The following is a 22,890-nucleotide window of genomic DNA, read 5'->3' as shown; positions in this document are numbered from 1 at the left end:
TGCATATTAGCCATAACAAATCAGTCTTTCCTAAGAACCAGCCCTACAAATGAAGCAGATTGGCAGAAAAAGAATAGATCATTCCGCCTTGACCACAACAGGTCTTACCAATTTGCCAAAAGTTTACTATTATAATAACAACTATTAAGAAGATGTCCAAAGAAAATAGAACTTCCTTTTCACCGCATCAAATATAGATGGACTAATACTTTATGAAAATGTGCAAGTCATCTTTTTATAGGTCTAATTACAAGGCACCATTAAGAAATACTTTGCACAAATATTTCAAGCCTTTTTAAAACAAGATACTTTTGCATATTTGTTTAATTTCATCCACTTGATGTTGATATCCATGCTCTAATGCTAACCAGCATCCTTTACATTTACCACATAATCCATGTTTTGTCTGTCCATCTGCAGAACACTGTGGACAAGCTTATTAAGAAGACAAATCTAGCTCTTGTGGTTGGAACTAACAGCTGGAGAGAACAGTTCATTGAGGCTATCACTGTTAGTGCTGGTAAGTTTTTATTTCTATAAATACCATAAATTACAATTTGCCATTTTCCTAGCCTGAAGTTATCAAGTTAATTTTGGTAGCTTGCATTTGTTTCAGGAACTATGACAAAGGAAGAAGCAGTCTCCCTTTTTTAAAAAAAGTAGATAGCATTAGCATTGTAACTTCAGTGTATTAGTCTTTAAATCTGCATTGCATACATCTCTCTGATGGAGAAGTTCTTTTATTTTAGATCATGGATGGATAGTTTGTGTCTCCAAAGCCTCTTTCTGTGGTGCCCATGGCAGTTTGGCAATCTAGCTTCCAAATATCAGTATTGCAGCTTCATTTTGTTTTAAGCACAAAGCAAATTGTGCCTGTGTTTTGTGAGCTGTGAAATAGGCTTAAAAAGCATAGAAAAAAAAATCCCAAACTCCCAGACCACCCCTTGGCAACTTTCAGCCCAGGCAAATGTGGTACAACTTGCCTAGTCTGCATCATTTCCCTGCTATGATGTCTCTAGCTTTCCCCACTTAAATTATACCAAAAATGTGTACCCTTGCCTTCTAAATGATCTTCAAAGCTTCTGGGTAAATGCAGTTTTACTATTTGAAAATCATGTCGTCCCTTTTAAGAACTGCAGCTGAGTATTTCTGTTTATTGTAATGGGGTGCAATAAGTCTGTTGAAAGAGAAGTAAAGTAATAGTAGAACATAGTCATGTGTTCTCTGTAGCTCTGAATTCAATTTACTCTAAGTTAGTATAGCAAATATGTTAATATTAAGTAGAAGTTAATCTGGATAGTGACTCTTGGGAAATTCATGCAGGCCATCTTGACTTTCTTCAAAAAAGAAAGGGAAAGATAGAGTAAATAATACATAATACGTGTGATTATAAAATGTTTTTTAAAAGTCTGTGCATGTGTGCATACATGTACATGCATACATGTCTCCCAGTACAGTCTGGTATATTGTATAACCTAATATAATTATTTGATAGTCTGACTTCACAGAATATTTGACAAATTAAAAAATTATTTCACTGTGGATACACACTCATTGCAAGATATCATCTTCCAATTTGCAAAGAATTTCCATATTTGATATTGCTTTCTTTCTAAACTATTTTAAGATCCCTCAATACCACTGAAATACATTTCCTTTTGTACTATTATATCTGGACTCGCCAGAATAAATACACTGTTCATCGTTTTTTAAAAAACACTCAAATGAAAAGTATGTTAAGTACAATATATTTAAAAAGTGCCATCTAGACATCTGACTGCTGTAACTATATCAATCCAACTTCAATAAATTGGATATGAATTAAGAACATAAGGCTTATTTTTCTAGGCAAAACTAACATTCTTACAGAGTTGAAGCAAAAATAAGAACAAGAGGATCTTATTTTATATAAGAAATATGGGCATTGGGAAGGGTCAACATCTTTAAGATTGTTGGTGCAGAATCGGATCAAAGACCCTTTGTACATAGACATGAGTCACTGCATGCACATATAGCATTTCATTCATGATCCCACCATCTCACAGATTTTGAGCCTCCTGACAGATATCATTGCCATGAATATGAAGGGACTAGATTCATAATTGAGCCCTTCCATAATGTAGTTTGATTTTAGATTAGAATATCCATTGTTTGTGACCTGTGGTGCTTTATATTGGGTAGGATATGATGCAAATCCAGCCAGTTATTATTTAAACCATAGTTAATAGAATTGTGGCTTAATATGATGTATGAATTATTGACTACATTTCTTTCACTTTAACTATATACAGACAAATTATAGAACTATAATTCAGGCAAATTGTAGAATTGATAAATTATATTTTAACTGTATATATACTGCTTCCATGAGCAGGATTTTCTGATCATTGCTTCATAAATTGAAGGCACACTGTCATTGTTAATATTCATGGCAAGTTCACCAACATAAATCACTGTTTCCAATGCATCATATCTTCTCCAAGAATAGATAATTGTGCTGCTGCTTCTATGCATCAGAAATAATGATCTTATTACTTGCACCTCAGCATGATTATCTGCTATCCTACTAGTTGAAAAGATAATTAAAAGGAGGTCAGACTGGAGTAATAAATCATATAACAATACAAGCTCCATTGGTGTTTCTGGCCCTCAAGAAATGTTTAATTTAGAGCAAAAAAATCAATTGATTTTTCTTAACACTCTTGAATTTTTTTAATTATGCAAAAATTGGAAAATGAATTATTTTCAGGAAGTACTTCCCAACTTGCATCATCAGCTAGAATAGAATAGAGCTGAAAAGGACCTTGGAAGTCTTCTAGTCCAACCCCCCTCTCAAGCAGGAGAACCTATACCATCTCAGACAAGTTACTGTCTAGTTTGTTCTTAAAAACTCCAGTGATGGAGCGCCCACGATTTCTGGGGGTAAGCTGTTCCACTAGTTAATTGTCCTCACTGTCAGGAACTTTCTCCTTAATTCCAGGTTGCTTCTCTCTTTGATCAGTTTCTAACCATTGTTTCTTGGAAACAATGCTTTGGAGAATAATTTGACCCCCTCTTCTTTGTGGCAGCCTCTCAGATATTGGAATACTGCTATCATGTCAGCCCTATTTCTTCTTTTCTTTAGACTGGCCAAACCCAAGTCCTGCAGATGTTCTTCATATGTTTTAGTCTCCAGGCCTTTGAGCATCTTAGTTGCTCTTCTCTGAACTTTTTCCAAGGTCTCAACATCTTTGTTTGAAATGGTATAGGGCAGTGGTGGCGAACCTATGGCACGCGTGCCAGAGGCAGCACTCAGAGCCCTGTCTGTTGGCACATGAGCCACTGCCGCCACAGCAGGTGCATCAGGCCACCACTGCCGCCCAGAGCAGGAGCCCCACCCAGCACAAAGGAGGCGAAGCGGCTTACAAGGAAGCTCAAGTAGAGGTGGTAGAGCAGAGGTCACCAACCATTGTTGATTAGTGGACTGGAAGAAAAGGGAGGGGGAAGCATTATGCATGCATGCGTGCACAGGGCCACAAGCATGAATGTGCTGCGTGATACTCACTAGCCCTGCCCCGTTCTTGCATGGTGCAGCACCTTGTATCTGCACCCCATGGCACGGCCGTTTTTGCACCTTGTAGCACGGTAGCCCATTTTTGCGCCTCCGGTTCTTGCGTGCCAGAGGCAGCACTCAGAGGCACCTCCCTGCCCCTCCATGAGGGCACCACAATGCTGATGCGGCCCTGGCACTTTGCGATAAATAAGTGGGTTTTGGGTTGTGGTTTGGGCACTCGGTCTCTAAAAGGTTCGCCATCACTGGTATAGGGTTTCCTGCCTGAGCAGGGGGTTGGAATAGATGACCTCCAAGGTCCCTTCCAACTTTTTTTATTACTATTATTATCATCATCATCATCATCGCACAGTCAGCCAGATGTTCAGACTGGATTTGGCATTTTGTCTACCTATCGAGTCCTTACCCAGGACCTGGGATAGGCAGATGTGGATGTTTGATGTTATTACAGATATCATTGCAGGATGGAAGCAGTTCCTAGTAAGGCCGCCTTTTGCAATTGACTAATGGCAAATTTGTCAATTCCAATGGTGTTCAAGTGGTGCTCCAGTTGTTTTGGGATTGCACCCAAGGCGCCTATTACTACTGGTGTTACCCTTGCTTGCTTTTGCCATAGTCTTTCTATTTCTATTTGTAGGTCTTTGTATTTTGTTATCTTCTCCAGTTCTTTTTCGTCTATTCTGCTATCTCCAGGCACTGTCACGTCCACTATCCAGACTTTTTTGTCTTTCTTATCGACAATTGTTAAGTCCGGGGTGTTATGTTGCAGGTGCTTGTCTGTTATTATTATTAGTATTACTATTATTACTATTATTACTATTATTACTATTATTGTTATTATCATCATCATCATCATCATCATTTTGTAGTATGGTGACCAAAATTGGTTGCAGAATTCCAGGTATGGTCTCACTAGGATTTTATAAAGGGGTACTAATACTTCGTGTGATCTTGATTCTATGCCTCTGTTTATACAACCCAGGATTGTATTAACTTTTTTGGCTGCTGCTGCACATTGCTAGCTCATTGTCAAATGATCGCCCACTAGGACTCCAAGGTCCCTCTCACAGTTAATGTTTTTAAGCCAGGTCTTGCCTAATCTGTACTCGTACTTTTGATTTTTCCTGCCTAAATGTAAAACTTTGCTTTTCTCCACATTAAAACTAATTTTGTTGGATAGGGCCCACTGTTCAAGTTTGTCAAGATCTTTTTGAATCCTGAGCTTGTCTTCTAGGGTGTTGGCTATTCCTGCCAGTTTAGTGTCATCTTTAAATTCGATGAGTTTCCCTTCTATTCCCTTATCTAAGTCATTGATGAAGATATTGAAGAGTACTGGGCCTAAGATGGAGCCTTGTGGTACCCCACTGCTTACTTCTCCATGTGGATGTAGTACCATTGAGGACTACTTGTTGAGTACGGTTTGTCAGCCAGCTACAAATCCATCTGGTGGTGATGTTGTCTATTCCACCTTTTTCTAGTTACAAAGCAATAAATTGTGGTCTACTTTGTCAACTGCCTTACTGAAATCTAAGTATACTATGTCCACAGCATTTCACTGGTCTACTAATTTGGTCACTTTATCAAAGAATGAAATAAGATTGGTTTGGCATGATCTGTTTTTTACAAACCCATCCTGGCTACCAGTTATAACTTTGTTTGCTGTTCGCAGATCTGTTTGTTCGCAGATCTGTTTTTTGATTATCTGTTCCAGGATCTTCCCAGGTAGTGATGTTAAACTGATTAGTCTGTAGTTTCCTGGGTCTGTTTTTTTTTCTTTTCTTTAAGATGGGAACCACATCAGCCCTTTTCCAATCCCCACGTACTTCCCCGGTGCTCCAGGATTTATGAAAGATATGGTGCAATGGTTCTGAGATCACATCTGCCAGCTCCTTCAGAACTCTGGGATGTAATTTGTCGGATCCTGGTGATTTATATTCATCAAGGTCAGATTGAGCAAGACCTGGCTTAAAAACAGAAACTGAGAAAGGGACCTTGGAGTCCTAGTGGACGATCACTTGACTATGAGCCAGCAGTGTGCAGCAGCAACAAAAAAAGCTAATACAATCCTGGGTTGTATAAGCAGAGGCATAGAATCAAGATCACGTGAAGTATTAGTACCGCTTTATAAAACTCTAGTAAGACCACATCTGAAATACTGCCGCCAATTTTGGTCATCATATCACAAAAAAGATGTTGAGAGTTTGGAAAAAAATCAGAGAAGAGCAACAAAGATGATCAAAGGCGTGGAGACTAAAACATACGAACAATGGCTACGGTACTTGGGTTTGGCTAGTCTAAAGAAAAGAACAAATAGGGGAGACATGATAACAGTGTTCCAGTATCTGGGGGGCTGCACAAGGTAGAGGGGGCCAGGTTGTTCACCAAAGCACCAAAGGGAAGGATGAGAAACAATGGTTGGAAATTGATCAAAGAGAGAAGCAACCTGGAATTAAGGAGAAACTTCTTGACAGTGAGGACAATTAACCAGTGGAACAGCTTGCCTTCAGAAATCGTAGGCGCTCCATCACTGGAGATTTTTTAAGAAGAGACTAGACATTCACTTGTCTGAGACCGTATAGGTTCTCATGCTTGAGCAGGGGGCTGGACTAGAAGACCTCCAAGGTCCCTTCCAGCTTCTATTCTGTTCTGTTCTATTCTATTCTAGGTGTTTTCTTATCATTTTCTTGCTTATTTTAATTTTTGATTCTATTTTGTCTTTTGCAGTATTTCTTTGGTATGTTTTTGGTATGTTCCTTTTTGTGTGAAGTCTGATGCAAAGAATGAGTTAAGCAGCTCTGCTTTCTCACTATTGCTTGTTATTTCCTTGCCAGCTTCTCTCTTTAATGGACCTACAGTTTCTTTGACTTTTTTCTTATTATTAATATGTTGAAAGAAACTTTTTTTATTATCCATGATTTCTGTTGCAAGTCTTTGTTCATTCTGAGCCTTTGCTTTCCTGACTTCTAGTTCACCCTGTTTGTTCCCCAAACTTTTTGCATCAGTATATAAACATTTAAAACTTTTATGTCTGTCCATGGGTATGTTTCCTGCATCTCCTGATTGTTGTTTGATTTTTTTTTCTTTTTTCTCATCGCTCCCAACCTCTTTGTTTGATTTGTTTTCTTGGGATTTATGATTGGTTTTGTTGTCCTAGAGATTCTAATGATTGGTCACCCTTCCCCCTCAATTTTAGTTTAAAGCCCTTCTATTGAGTTGGGCCAGTCTTTTTCTGAGTACATTTTCCCCTGTTTTCATGAGGTGCAGCCCATCCCTTGCCAAGAATCCTTTGCATTGGAAATGCAGTCCATGGTCCAGGAAACCAAAGTTTTCTTACCAACACCAACCCTTTAGCCAGTGGTTTATTTCTAGAATTCTTTTTTCCCTCAATGAGTGTTCGCCTTTTGTTGGGAATACTAATGAGAACACTACTTGTGCTCCTAGCTCCTTAACTTTTTTGTCTAGTTGCTTATAGTCTCTCAGATATTGTGCTCAGTTTCTTTGTTGTGTCATTTGTCCCAATGTGAAGGAGTAAGAGAGGGTAGTAATCTGTGGACCTAATTGTTTTGGTTAGATTCTCAGCCAAGTCTTTGATTTTTGCTCCAGGGAGACAACATACCTCCCTGGATTGTATGTCCAGTCTGCAGATGGCTAATTCTGTTCCTTTGAAAATAGAATCTCCTATCACCAGCACTTGCCTTCTTTTGGGGGGGGGGAACAGTCTGAGGTGCTTTTCTGTTTGTCTCAAGTGTGTTTGTTGATGTGATTTTTTTTAAGGATATTTGGTGTTTCTTTGCTAGGTGTCTGCATGTTTTCTTTGAGGGGGAGGTTGTGGGTCTATGTATTTTCATCTAGGGAGAGAAATCAATTGCTCGGTTTTATTTATTTATAGCTATATTTCCATGATCTTCTGTTTGTACGGACAGTGGTCCAGTGGGACTGGTAGTGATGTCCAACCTCATTTAGGATTAAACTAAGGTTGAGAAACAAAGATCCATCAGCCTTTGCAGACAGAGAAATGTCTTTTACCCCAGACTACATATGTTACATTGTAGAATCCCCTACGTGTAATTTGCCTTGCGCTTACTGGCAGGGCTCCTGCTATTTCAGAAGTGCCAGGCTAGAAAAGAATGACTTACTTAATCATAAAGATAAGAAAGTGATAAACCCATAAGACAAATTTTATCTCTGACATTTTCCTATGTTCATTCCTAAATTAGCCAAGTGCAAAGACAAAAGGTGTATCAGAGTCTTTTCTAGGCAAGTATCTAAAAGAACAATTTCTTTTTTATTAGCAGTATCTATCTTGTACATTTAAGGATAGTTTTCCCTTGCCTAAATTGCAATTAATAAAACTAAGTGAAAGTGAAACAAGTTCATTAATTTTAATTACATTTAATTGAAAGAATGTATTATATAATCTGAGTCAAATAAAGAACAAAAAACTATGTACTACTAAAAGTCTTGTTCCCATAATCTTAACTAGGTAAAACAGTTTGTCATAAGGGAACAATTTTTGAACCAAGGTACTTCAAATCCTAACTTACCTAATTTACAGAATGTATCCAAAATCCAGGACCCATGACTCCCGAGGAAACAAAATTTGGTAAACTTGTGGGTGCTTCAGTGCTGCCAAACTCCTGTTGCTTCAGCCTTGCCAGGCTGTTGCTGCAGTCACGTGATGCCTGAACATTCTATGACAGTTTCTCAGCCATTCTTATAATCCCTTGCTCCCTTTCCTACCCAGCAGCATCCATTTAGCTGCCGACTGGCTTTGGACTTGTAATTTCCTGTTGGCTTCCCTACTGATTTTTCTCTCTGCAGGCTTCCCACAAGCAAAGTAAAGTAAATGGGCAACCAAGCAAGAATTAGAGAAGGGAGGGAGGGAGAAAGGAAGATTTTTTTTGCTTTTTTGCCTACTATAGTTATTTCGTTTCCCTTTTTAGATAAGGATATATCTCTAAATCAATGACCTAACAGGGCATGGGATGTCTAATATTAAATAATCCTAAAATACTTTTAAGTCCTTCGGTGCATCTATATTAAGTATTAAGTATTTCTCAGGCACTTCTAGGCTCCTCATGCTATTGTATTCTGAATGTATCCACAGGAGACTTTTCGATTTCTAACATGCAGTCCACAACATTCAAGTCTGCAGAAGCTTCGTCTGTCAGTATCAAATGTTCTGTTCATTCCCAGGTGGCTTCCTTCTGTTAAACTGTAGAATTGCACCCATAAAAACACATGTTTTCAGTGAACCTAATTGTTACTGGGGGAGAAAACACAGTTTAACAAACTGTCAACACTGCTTGTAGAATATTTTTTTATTCTGCCTGATCTTTATTCATACTTCACTACAAGATACAAATGTATCCAACAAGAACCATGTCATCCACAAAGGAGAATATTTGTAGTTCAGAGTTGAAATCAGGGGTCCTTGTTGCTCTCTGAGCTTGGTATTTTTTTATGCAGACATTTTATTATCCAAACTAGATAACATCGTCAGTGCTGGTGTTTGCCTGACAGCATTGACAGGACAGGTACTAGCACTGATGACATTACTGGTGTGGGTAATGAGGCATCTGCATAAAAACTACCAAGTTCAGAGACCACCAAGGAGCCGATGTTTCTCCTATCATTTTTGATCAGGAAGAAATTCCAGAGGGCAACTACTATAGTGCAGTTGAAAGAAAGTGTTCATCCTTTTCCTGGATATTACTGTGTGCCTGCAGTTACCATTGCTGCCCGATAACCCTTCTACCAATAATGCTTTAAATATATGTAATGTGTAACTTTATTGATTGAGCAGCAGTAGACAACCTTTAAGGCAGACTAAGTCCTGAAGCACAATTTTTGCATCCTCCAAAACCCTTTCTAAAACGGTAAAAGTAAAAAATTGCATCTGACTTAAAAAGAAACAGAACTCACACACATACCAACCCACACCGTCCACTTGCATGAAATCAGCACAGTGCAAAGAGAGGTCAGGGTTATTAACAAGGGGCCTGAAGTCAGAAAACAACCAGTCACATGGCCTTTAATCAGCATTGGTAGCCAAGGGTCAGAATCCGCAACATCTGAAATGTCTATAGTCTGTAATGCAAGGCAAGATCCAAAAGCTGGAAGAAAAGAAACAATGGCATGCACTTAAAAAGCAGCATTTTATTCCCAGCCTTTTGAATTCTCAAGCAGAGCAATTGGCAAGGCAGGAGTGCAGCTACACATGGGATTGATGTAGCTAACTAGTCGCCTCAGTGCAAGTAATATTTCTCAAGGGCAGGAAGACATAATATTCTCCTCTACCTACCCACAGGTCAATGGTTTGTGCATCCTCTACCCATCTTTTCCTACTATATGTCAGAATAGTGTTTTTCAATTTGCAGTGGCACTAGTGACATTGTTTTGCCTATTGTGTGTTAACTTCCTCCATTTCAGTCGACTGCTATATACTGTGGCAGAAACAGCCCCTCCCCTTCTGTCACCCAATATGTGCCTATTTTGCCCAGGGCTGCTAGACCAGTAAAACAACACACATTTTTTAACCATTGCCATGATGAAATGTGGGCTTTTTATTGTTTGCATTCGTGTTTTAACACATCTATCTTTATTGTCCATCCATGTGTGGGATAAGGAACAGGCAGAGAAGAGTGTGATTTTAAACCATCCTCCTGTTTCTTGCTCCCTGCATCTTTGACATCAATCACGCTCTATTTCAGACTTACTCTGGCAATTAGATTAAGGAACAGATAATTGGTCCTTTTGGTCACAATGATCTGGTAATCAGATTTTGTATTTTATTTTTTATAAAACAAATTACCTGAGTTACCAGGTACCAGCAATGTACTATTTTGATGGTTGTTCCAGGGAACAGGAAGCTGGCTCTGATAGGCCTTAGGTCTGATCCAATAGAATGTTTCATGTTTTTAGCTTATGTAAAGCCAATATAGCTGGTTAATATTTTAAAATATTATTTGATGCCAGGTTAAAGTAGATGCCTATGTTAATATTGACCTTTATCAATCTAAATTGAAGAATGCAACCCATTATCTTATTACAATGCTTATTAGTCACTGTTTCTAAATGTTTCCAAGCCACGTGGATAGTTCGTGAAAGATTAAGCCATGTGTCACTAGAACTCAGTGAAAAAGAAATAGAAGAGATTCTTTTAAAAAAGAAATGGGATTTTTTAATCTTGCAGAAGTTAGCTACTGGGCTATTTCTCATCTCTGACTGGAGCTCTAGAGAAATGACTATGTTTCATTTTTTTTGTACAAGAATTATAGCTGAAATTTTTGTTCTAACAGTATTTCTTTTTTTCCCCAAGCAGTATGCGTCAGAAAGACAATGATTTAATTTGCTGTTTATCTATTATTTTGTTAAATATGATTACAATAATTTGGATAATGCTTATAGAAAGCTGGCCTTTCTATTCCCTAATCCGGCATATCCCAATTTTTCGAACAAAAATCTACTCTGCTCTTTAAAAAAAAGTGAGTTAAGATAGGGACTGGCTGGAAATTCCAGGAATAGCATCTGAAGGATGCTAAGATGAAGAAAACTGTTTTATCCAAAGGAGAATAGGAGTCATATTCCATAAGACCCACCCAAAATCTTCTAAATGAGATTCAGAAATGGCACTTCTTTCTAAAGGCTTGTTTTTCTGGCTGGAAAGGTCTTTTTTAATTAATACATTTTGGTCTTTGTACTTTATTCAGCAGCAAGAAACTTCATCAGCAATTATTACTCAAATGGTTTATGAGGAGAGCAACACTGGATTTTTAAAAATATTGTTTTTAAATAGTGTAACAGTTAAGCAAAGAGGAAGGTATTCATATACTTTATAATACCAGTTTTGCTAAGTAAGTAAACAATACACATTTAGTCCCCAAGAGTGCATTATGCTAGTCAGTTCAGCAGCTGTGTTTGATCAACTTTTAATTTTTTTATGTGAGCTTCTTATTTAACTCATAGTTTAACACCCTAAGTAAGACATGTCAAACTGGCGAAGTCACATGATATTGCGCAACGTATCGGCACGGTTTTGCTATTACCGGCAATGAGGTGGGCACGGCTTCCGGATGACGTGTCCAGCCCGCGGGCCGGCAGTTTGACACCCCTGCCCTAAGTCATAAAATAACTAATCAGAGTTAACATAATTAGTACTAACTAAAATGACTCTTTATAACTATAGGACAAATAATGCAGTAGCAACAGGCCTCCAATGAGCATTTTGTTACAATGCCCAGCCATTTCTCCAAGGATCAGAGGGCATGCTGGCCACATAAAATCTGCAGATCTTAAAGTTGATGTGGTTGAAGAACACTGGGCTACATTATAGATCCAAACCATTTACAGCGAACTTTAGTTTCTAAATATCCAGGGAACCATCATACTAAGATCTTTTAATATTTACCAATGCACTAAATTATTCATAAAAGCATAGTGTTTGATTCTCCTAATGGACATTTTATTATTCTGCATCTCTTCCCATAAAGTGCTCTGAGAGAATTAAATATCAAAAAGCTTTGTTCACGCAATATTCTTTAAAAAAAAATACATGCAATCTTAGTGATTGGCAATTTAAAACTATTTAAAGCATTTTGAATAATCCCTTTCTAGTTATACCTGCAGAGTGCTCTCTGATCTTAGGACAACTTAAATCAACTTGACAGTACAAAATAACTCAAGAATTTAAATTGGCTCTAACCCAATCCATTCATCTGTAGCTGGTGTACACAATTGGCAGTTCCCATGGTCAGACAGGATGAAAACCTTAGGATCACAAAATAGTTATACTTCTGCTTAAACATTTAAATCAAACAAATGAACAGAATATTTACTGTATCTTGGTTTTCCTAAATAAGAACAAAGCAAGTCAAAATTATCTTCCGAAAATAGGATCAACAATGCTTAGATTGTAAGAGTAGTGAAAATCCTACTCTTTGCCTACTAAGACAAAATCTTAGACTGATTATGTTGCCACACTGCCATATTGAAGAGTTCCATGGCTAGCTTGCACCTTAGATGCTTCTCTTTCCACCCCACTTCAGTGGAAGGAGATACAGATAGGGAAGATCTGATACCAATTTCTCAGTTTAGCAATAAAGAAAAAAGCAAATTGGGGCTTGAGTAGAAAAGAAAAGTGATCTAGCAAAATTATTTTGAGGTTTATGTATGCATCCACCAAGAAAAGACAATAAGTTCATTTATAGAGCCATAGTAAACCTTCAATTTACATCCAGTTCAGCTGTGTCCATGCAGGGCATGGCAAGCCTCACAGCAGTTCCACCTGCTTGTCAAGAAAAATTCATAGAGGATATCTTGATGTGTAGTTCTCAAAATAATGTATTTGACAATATTTCTCAATTTGCTGAACCAAATCCTGCTATTTCTCAGCTCCAAGTTTTTGTATATTTTTTCTGGGGCTTGTGGCCTTCCCTGACTTGATTCCTCTCACATATGCTAGGTTGAAATTTTTATAACTCATAGTCATGTTAACTGGATGTTAAGGGTTCCAATCTAAAACTTCTGGAGGACAGGGTAAGGAGAATATTTTATAATGTAATTCTCTTGAACAAGTTGATTGGTTATATAAATATTATAATTCATTATATTTAGTAAATCTTTAATAAATGTTATGAGTAGATTTTTGCTATTAAATCAATAAATTAACTCTCTTTAACTTATACTTGCCAGAATTAAATTATACATTACACTGGCATCTCTCATAGTTAGTCGCAAGTTCTCTTTTATATTATCCACCTCTTTCCTGGTAATCATTGTTTTTCCCCAAAATATTTTTTCCCAAGACTTATTTCCAGAACTGAAATTAGCTTGCAGGGAGTGGATATTAAGGGAGAAAATAAGAATACTGAGCAAGTGATGAGTTAAGCATCCACATACAAATCATAGACTGATATTTGAGCAGAGGATGACAAGACACAAGAAAACTGTGTTCATTGGTTTTTGTTGGTGGATTCATTTTGATAGAGCCCTATTGAATCTGTGGATAATTTCTCTTATATCCATACTCTAATGTGTAGTGAAGCATCCGCAATATTTCTGCTTATTCCAAGCTTGCTGATAAAGTTCTTATTTTTTTTCTGTAATGATGTCAAGAAAGCCATTTGCTGATGTTCGTTAATAGGAAATGAAAGGAAAACATTTGGGTTTCTTTCCATAATGCAAACTTTCTTGCATTTAAGATAGCACTCCCTGACATTCTTTGGTGCTTCTCAATAAAAAGGATCATTTCTTTGTTGAGAAAAATGTAGCAATCTCACAGCAAGGATACCTAAAAGCTTCAGTCTTCAGCAGCTGTTTGGGGCTCCTTTACTCCATGCCTTTTATGAGATTATTATACAGTGTACATTAAGAATAAATAGCACATCAGGTGGTGCAAACCAAAAGAATCAAAATGTTCTACAACAAACATCTAGTTACATAATTGTATTGCTAATAGAGAAGTAATCAGAAGACTTGTAGATAATTCACAGTGATTTGAGAAATGGTAATATGTGGAGGAAAATATGGCCTATTCTGATGAGTCATATTTCCAGAAGCTTACAGAATCAAGCAAAACAGATAACACTGTCTAGGCTTTAGTCCCAAAATAAGCTCAGCTAGAGAAAAACTATCAAAGGAAATAACAGGCTTTGGGAGGTACCCACCAGCATTCTCAAATAATACTTTTGATCTTTCAACTGGGGTCTCTCCTGAATGTATATACAATTATGGGCCATAAAGAAGGTGGCATGTGTGGTCATTTTAACATTGAGACTGCCTTGGAATCACCTTGCTTTATGTACTCAGTATATTTTTCCTAGATTAAGCTCTGAAAAATAAATAGTTATGCTATTTTGAATCAGGCACTAGTAATCATAGCCTTGGTGTTATCAAAGAAGAGGGCAAACCTTTTCTTACCCCACTCATGCACTCCTGGTTCAGGAATATCATTCACATGGCATTTAAAAATAAAACACCTTTGCTGGAACCAGTTAGTTTAGACCGGGGTAGTCAACCTTGGCTTTTTTATGACTCATGGACTTCAACTCCCAGAATTCCTAAACCAGTTGACTACCCCTGGTTTAGACTAAACAGCAGGAAATGATAAATGAAGCAATGTTAAGAAAGGAACCTTGTTATGTGGTGATTGGGTCTCGAAACATTCCCAGCATCCTAACCACTAGGCCACCGCACTCCCTCAGTATAACAACAGATACAGTTAATAAGAAAAATTAAAACGCAAGACAAATTTGGTATAAATGCAAAGTGTATAGAAGATAGAAAACAATTTGATCAGGAAGTTGAAACATATTCCCCATGACACTTTTTAAAATTTTCTTTAGTTTAGAAAAATGTAAAAGAGAACTCAATGAAATAATATAACAAATATATTTATAAAATTATAGAACAATGATGATGTGGAAAATGCTTTTTTTCCTCTCACACAAGGAATGAAAAGTACAGTGGCCTTTCCCTGTAAGTGATATATTTATTAAGCTCAGTGCTTTTTTTCTAAAAAAAAAAAAAAAAAAAGGTGCCAGAACTCACACAAGTCATACAACCTGCCTGGCCTACCCTGCAAGGTTCCATCCAAAAAAGATGCCAGAACTCCGTTCTGGGCGTTCTATGAGAAAAAAAGTCCTGATTAAGCTGTTATATATTTCATTTTTCAAAAAGGCAACTATGATAATTATGCTTGTGCCTTACAATTGGGAATCATCCTTCATGAACCAATCTCTCTCTCTCTCTCTCTCTCTCTCTCTCTCTCTCTCTCTCTCTCTCTCTCTCTCTCTCTCTCTCTCTCTCTCTCCCTCCCTCCCTCCCTCCCTCCCTTTCTCTTTCCTTTTTCAGGAGAGGATGATGATGATGATGAATGTGGCGAAGAGAAGCTACCATCCTGCTTTGATTATGTGATGCACTTTCTGACCGTCTTCTGGAAAGTCTTTTTTGCCTTTGTTCCCCCAACAGACTACTGGAATGGTTGGGCTTGTTTTGTAGTGTCCATCATTATGATTGGCCTTCTCACAGCTTTCATTGGGGATTTGGCATCCCATTTTGGCTGCACAATTGGCCTGAAGGACTCTGTAACTGCAGTCGTATTTGTTGCACTGGGAACTTCAGTACCAGGTAAGAAAAAATAAAACACAGCAAAAAAAGTAATTTAAGTCCCTGCTACTACTTTTCATGTTGTCTCCCTTCGCTGTAAAATGAGGGTTCCCAGTAAGCCTGGAACAATCCAGGATTTGGCAGCAATTACTTCAAAACAATTCCATTGGAATCTCATGGATTATTTCAGAGCAAATGACTGTCAATTGTAGCCCTAGATTATGTTTCCCTATCTATTACTGCCTTTTAACCTTTCTTAAACCAGAAATAAAATATTTTTGAACCATTTGTGGCTGAAAAGCCATTCCATTGATTACATCTTGACTCTGGGAACTAACCTTTATCTAAAACACTATTTCTTATTACATTAGTTATTTGGAAGTGATACATTCACATAAAGTTGCCAGTTTTTAAGTAACCGTAAAAGGACAACTACAGAGTCAAATAAGCAAGATGATAAATAGGTTTTGGTATCTAAAAGTGATATAGAGAGGTACAGTATCAATTGTTTATTGCTTTAGAAAGCAAAGAGTCATGATCATGAAATCCAGTCACAATAGGGTCCATGCAAGGTATGGAAAGGGGGTTTAATTTTTTCTTCCTTTTCACAGACCCAATGACGCATCCAGGCAATAGTTTCTTTTCTATCATTCTAAAGATTACTTTGGGAACTGATAGAACAATAGTAATCTGCCTCCTATGGGTTGGGGAGCCTAACTATGTGGAAGATAAATTTTTAGTGCCACTTATGTTTTATCAGTATATAGAGAAATGAAGGGGAAAAGGATTCAGGCAAGGCATAGTCAATTTTACTTAAAGGCAGAAGAAAACTCACTGAGACAAGACCAATAAATGGTTCTAAGAACAGAACACCTGATTACCTGATGCATTTTTAGGTTGTCCCCAGCAGTGGAATTATAGATCATATTTCTCTGCACATAGACTAGGGAAGATATATACATTTATTTATTTTATCTATTTATTATTTATGACATTTGTATGCTGTTCATTCCCCTACAAGATGACTTTAGGCACTTACAACTCATAAAACAAATAAAAATAATTAAAACATTAAAACTACACGTTAAAATGTTATTAAATTGTACTATATACATACCTGAAAATATTAATCATATAATTTCCTGACCTATACAGCCTGAGTTCGGTCATTTAGCAATGGCCTTCTGCACATGGAAATGTCAGGGATGTTTGCTTGCTGACATTCTATCCAAACACTTTTCTATATAAACATGTCACATACACATTTGCATCTTATCTGTTAAGAACAAAGTGTGTTTGTGGAAGCTTTTCAGATTTCTTCTAGTATATCAACTCTACGGTTACAAAAATATTTTGGCTGAATAGATAAAACAAAGCAGAATAATGATTCTGTGTACAGTAGAGGTCATAAGATTCATTTATTTATGCATTTATTAAATTTATATACTGCCCATCTCACTATTACAGCAACTCTGTGTGGCTTACAATGTGATAAAAAGATTTTTAAAAGATAATGCAAACCAATTAAAATTAAGAGAATTAAATAACTTAAATTAACTTCCCTAGTTTCTCCAATGAAAAAGCTTGCACAAAAGACAATTGCAATGATTATGTCCAATTCTTACTTGTTTTATATCAGTAGTATTTCTTTTTGAACATATCATTTTAATTTCATGTAATCAGTACTTTGTCTTTCCCATCCCTGAACTTATTAGACAATTTTCCTTTTACTAGTTTTAACTTTAGGGAGAATTAAATAAGATGAGAATTAAAAACATACTAATCATGATAATAATTCAATTTAGTATTAATACTGTACTTACAGATTTTTGAAAATCCTTTTGTTCCCAAGTCTACTTCAAGATGGGTAACAAAAAGCATAATAAAATGCTTTCTATATTGCTCAATGGCATCAATTAATGAGGATTTTGATATGTCCATGTCCAGAGAAGACAATCAAGGCTTAAACAGAGGAAGTGAGCAAGTGGAAAATCACATCTAAAGGACCAGTTCTACTATTTAGCATTGTGAGGCCATCACCTCAGATGATGATTGGATGCTGGGAGGTAGCAGCAACAAATTGGAAAACAGAATTAATCATCATGCAATTTTTCAAACACTCTCTAAGTTACCCTGCAAGCAATCACTCTCTGCTAGCACTGAATCTCATGTAACTCCATGCCATTATGGACTGTAACTCAGTGATAAAGCTATCTGGGATGTATGTATGCAGATGATCCTGGGAACCTTCCCAAGTGGTCACATTGCCAGTGTGGAAGAAAAATCCAACTGCCAATCCAATCAGATTGTGCACATTCCCCAATTCACTGGCAACAATTTGCTTTAGGCTGCCAAAAAAGGGAGCAGAAAGGTTGATATATGTTCATCTTTTCAGTTATGCAACAGTTATTTAGTATGCAGGAATCAGCAGTATTTCATGATCTGGAGATAAGATTAACACTTACAAATGTCTACCCATCAAACTACAGTTATAGGATACAAATTAGTAAAAATGGTTTTTATTAAAAAAAAACAGCTGAGAATTTTACAATGGAGGACCCAAACCCAAGTTCATAGACCAGAAGAGAGAAAAGTTGAGAATGAAGAGCAAGTTAAAAAAACAAAACAAGCTAGAGGCACAAAACAAAAATCAATATCCGAAAATTTAGTAGTGAGCTACTAAGGAATAGTCATTGACTTAACTCTGCATTAAACTGTTTGAATTGGGCACCCATCTTTTGAACAAGACAGCTTCTTATCAATCTCATTGCCTAATTCCCAACATCATGAATTTACTTCTGAGTAATAGTTACAGAATTATATTGTGTGAGTCACATTCAGTTTTAAGCAAAGACAGAACAGATGTATAATAGGGTTGCAGTTTCAACATAAATTACAATCATCTTGTCACTGGTATGAATGCTAAGGGTAGGAATATTTGAATGAAATCATTGCTAGATAAGGTAATTAAATTATCCAAATGAGACATTTATTTGCAACTTAGGTGCTACTAAGTTTCCTTTTAAAGAAATGGGATTCCTTACTGAAAAGTAGTATAGTTCATGCACATAATTCAGTCCCGTTGGCCTCACTGAATAATGTGGTGATACTTTAATTATGTTTAGAGAATGTTTATTAACATTAACAAGGATATAGTTTGATAGATATATTCTAAAATAATAGTGCCTGGGGAAAGAAGAGCATTCCATACTTAATTAGAAAAAACAGCATCAACAATAGTGAAGTCTGAATTTGAAGATAAAAGATAATTTGAAGGGAAAGTTGTCTATTTGTTTGTTTGTTTGTTTATTATGTCGCCCATCTGACTCTGCAAAGAATCATGCAGTTAAATGAAGAGAAAAAGTGTCCTTTGTCATTGGCCTAAGCTTCCTGTGGAGTTGCTAAACTAGGGATGCATGATCCGAGGCCCAGGATCCTATACAGCAGCCAGATCTTAGATATAGCAAACAGAACCCTTCCAAAAAATGCTGCCAAATTTCATTCAAAATGAAATAAAAGAGAGAGATTTTTAAATAAGGGCAAACCTGCCATATTTGGGTGGCAAAACCTCAGAGAACCAATAAAGTATTAAAGTGTTCTGTGTTTCTTTACTGCTTTATTGATCATCCAAATTTTTGTTATTATGGAAGGCCTAAGTAAGGTAGTTTCCAGTTAGTCAGAAAATCATCTGGCAGCCTATCTGGACAATAGGAAATACTGTATATTGGTTGTTCTGATTTATTACTATATTGTTTTATGTATGTTGCCTTTCTGTTTCTGATATTTTTATAATGCTTTTTAATATTGTAAGCCACCCGGAGTCCAGAATTTGAGACCCTCTGCTATGTAAATTAAACTTATTAATAAACAAGCAAACCAACGAATTTCATAAAAACGATCCTGTGAATGAAGAGTGTTTTGCAAGCAACCTTTGCCACCCACAGCTTGCCAAGAACTCTGCTGGCTGTTGCAGAAGGACCTAGTATGAACTTTCTTATTTTGACATCAGTTCTGCAGTCTAATTATTAAGTTGCTGTGGAGCAGCAGAGGCAGTACTCTGGAGAAATTGCCTTCTTTTTAACAGCAATTATAGAAATGTCCATAATGCTATTTTCATGAGTGAAAGCAGCTTTTGAATTTTAATATAAATTAACATCCTTGCCCTACCTATTTGGCCTTGCCTTTGTATGGGGATGAAGAACTAGCTACCAGATCAGACGTCACAATTTTGCATCCAAGATTCCATAGGAAAAAGCTGTTTCTAAACTCCTGCCAAGAATGACATTTTAAAGAAGTATTTTTGTAGGCTGAGCTATCCTTTCTCTCTTTTTATCCAAGGTGACCTAAGGCTGCTGTCCTGAAAACATTCAGTTAAAGCAGCTTGGAATCTTTATCTTTTTTTTTTTTTTTTTACGAAATACATCTAGTGACATATTTGGGATGGATTTTAAATAACAGTAAATTCTCTTTTAATAGTGAAATATTTATGATTAGAGCACCATAATATTAGCATCTGCTTCAGGAAAATTAAATAATGCAGGTGGAAAGGGGGCAATGGGTGAAAGAGGTAGATATCCAACAATGCTTTGAAATACAAAAAGAAAGACAAGGCCACACTTGGAATACTGCATCCAGTTTTGATCACCCCAATGTAAAAAAGAGGTTGACACTCTAGAAAGAGTACAGAGAAGAGCAACACAGATGATTATGGGACTGGAGGCTAAAACATATAAGGAACGGTTGCTGGAATTGGTTATGTCTAGTTTAAGAAGAGAAGGATGAGTGGGGACATGATAGCAGTGTTCCAATATCTCAGGAGCTGCCACAAAGAAGAGGAGTCAAGCTATTCTCCAAAGCACCTGAAGGCAGGACAAGAAGCAATGGGTGGAAACTAAGCAAGGAGAGAAGCAACCTAGAACTAAGGAGAAACTTCCTGACAGTTAGAACAAGTAACCAGTGGAACAACCCGCCTCCAGAAGCGGTGAATGCTCCAACACTGGAAGTTTTTAAGAAGAGACTGGACAGCCATTTGTCTGAAATGGTATAGGGTTTCCTGCCTGAGCAGGGGGTTGGACTAGATGACCTCCAAATAATAATAATAATAATAACAACAACAACAAATTCGCTATTAATCAATTGCAAAAGGCGGCCTTACTAGGAACTGCTTCCATCCTGCGACGATATCTGTAGTACCATCAAACATCCACATCTGCCTATCCCAGGTTCTGGGTAAGGACTCAATAAGTAGAGAAAATGCCAAATCCAGTCTGAACATCTGGCTGACTGTGCGATGATCAATAATAATAATAATAATAATAATAATAATAATAATAATAATAATAATAATAATAATAATAACAAAAATGGTAGAAAAAAGAGCAAAGAAAATCAAAAATTGGTCAACACCAGGTGAAGATGAACTGCATGGGTTTTGGTTGAAACATCTAACTGTTATACACCCACTCATTGCCAAACAGTTCAACAATATACTACAAGGAGGAGAAATTGAAAAGTGGCTAACACCTGGGAAAACCTACCTAATAATGAAAAATCCAGCAAAAGGGGCAACACCAGGTAACTACAGGCCAATTACTTGCTTACCAACAACTTTCAAATTACTGACTGGTGTAGTAGCTGATGCAGTGCAACAGCATCTAGTTGAAAACAATCTCTTTCCACCTGAGCAGAAAGGAAACCGCCCCAATAGCAGAGGAACAAAAGATCAACTCCTAAGAGACAAAATGATCTTGGAAAACTGCAAGAGAAGGAAGACCAACCTGAATGTGGCATGGATTGACTACAAAAAGACATTTGACTCTCTGCCACATGACTGGATAATCAAGTGCCTAGAAATAACAGGAGTCAGTAGAAACATCAGAAAATTTGTGCAAAGATCGATGGCACAATGGAAGACACAGTTGCAGATCAATGGTGAGAGACTTAGAGAGGTTAATATCAAGAGAGGAATATTTCAAGGAGATTCATTATCACCATTACTATTTGTCATTGCACTGTTTCCTCTGTCAACAATACTGAATAACTCAGGATATGGCTATCAAACATCAAAAACATCTGCCAGACTATCCCATCTCCTTTACATGGTCTGAAACTGTATGGAAAAACATCATCTGAAATAGAATCGCTGCTCAACACTGTCCGTATATATAGCCAAGATATTGTAATGGAGTTTGGCTTGGACAAATGTGCCACACTTGCTATCAAACAAGGAAAAGTAGTGAAAACTGAAGGAATCAAGATGCCCCACGAAAATAACATTAAGAGTCTGGATGAGGAAGAGTACTACAAATACTTGGGTATCCTTCAAGCTGACAACATCAAGCACACTGAAGTCAAGAAAAAGGTTAGAGGTGAATACATCAAGAGAGTGAAGTAGATCTTAAAGTCCAAACTCAATGGAGGAAATACCATAAAGGCAATCAACACCTGGGCAATCCCAGTCATTAGGTACACAGCTGGAATAGTGGACTGGACTCAAGCATGGATAGGAAGACCAGAAAAATAATGACAATGAATCACGCCCTTCATCCACGCAGTGACATTGACCGACTTTATCTACCAAGGCAAATAGGTGGGCGTGGAATGCTACAAGTACATCAGATGGTTGAAGAAGAAAAAATGGCTTTGGAAGAATATCTGAAGAACAATGATGAAGATGCACTGGAATTAGTATATCAGGAAGGCTTACTGACTACTGGAGAGACCAAACTGGCCTACAAGAAAGACCAAATGAAGAACAGAATAGAGGCATGGGAAAACAAAGCACTACATGGCCAATACATTAAAAAAATAGCTGGGAAAGCAGATAATAACAAGACCTGGCAATGGCTAAGAGCAGGAAAATTGAAGAAAGAGACCGAGGGACTAATTCTGGCTGCACAAGACCAAGCCTTAAGGACAAATGCATATAAAGTCAAAATTGAGAAGACAGCAACAGACAGTAAGTGCCGCCTATGCAAAGAAGCTGAAGAAACAGTGGACCACTTGGTAAGCTGTTGCAAGAAGATTGCACAGACTGACTACAAGCAGCGGCATGACAAAGTAGCAACAATGGTGCATTGGAAGATCTGCAAAAAATATCATTTGCCTGTAAGCAAAAACTGGTGGGATCATAAAATAGAGAAAGTCATAGAAAATGATAAAATTAAACTGCTCTGGGACTTCAGAATTCAAACAGACAAGCACCTGCAACATAACACCCCAGACTTAACAAT

The 22,890-nt window shown here is 37.2% G+C and overlaps 1 protein-coding gene across 10 annotated transcripts in view; it reads left to right on the top strand.

Moving 5' to 3' along the window:
* The window catches only part of SLC8A1 (solute carrier family 8 member A1), a 295,009-nt gene that overhangs the window by 253,522 nt on the left and 18,597 nt on the right, over positions 1–22,890 (top strand). For all 10 annotated transcript variants that reach the window (XM_039320941.1, XM_039320937.1, XM_039320940.1 and 7 more), the window contains 2 exons: positions 421–520; positions 15,404–15,679. In XM_039320941.1, coding sequence (XP_039176875.1) covers positions 421–520; positions 15,404–15,679 — 376 coding nt within the window. The remainder of the gene's footprint in view (positions 1–420; positions 521–15,403; positions 15,680–22,890) is intronic.

Source organism: Crotalus tigris, unplaced genomic scaffold (genome assembly GCF_016545835.1).
Source record: "Crotalus tigris isolate CLP2741 ecotype Arizona unplaced genomic scaffold, ASM1654583v1 scf7180000023713.2527936, whole genome shotgun sequence".
NCBI classification, from domain to species: domain Eukaryota; kingdom Metazoa; phylum Chordata; class Lepidosauria; order Squamata; family Viperidae; genus Crotalus; species Crotalus tigris.
Note: the sequence above shows the minus strand (reverse complement) of the source record. Positions and strands in the feature narration are given on the sequence as shown.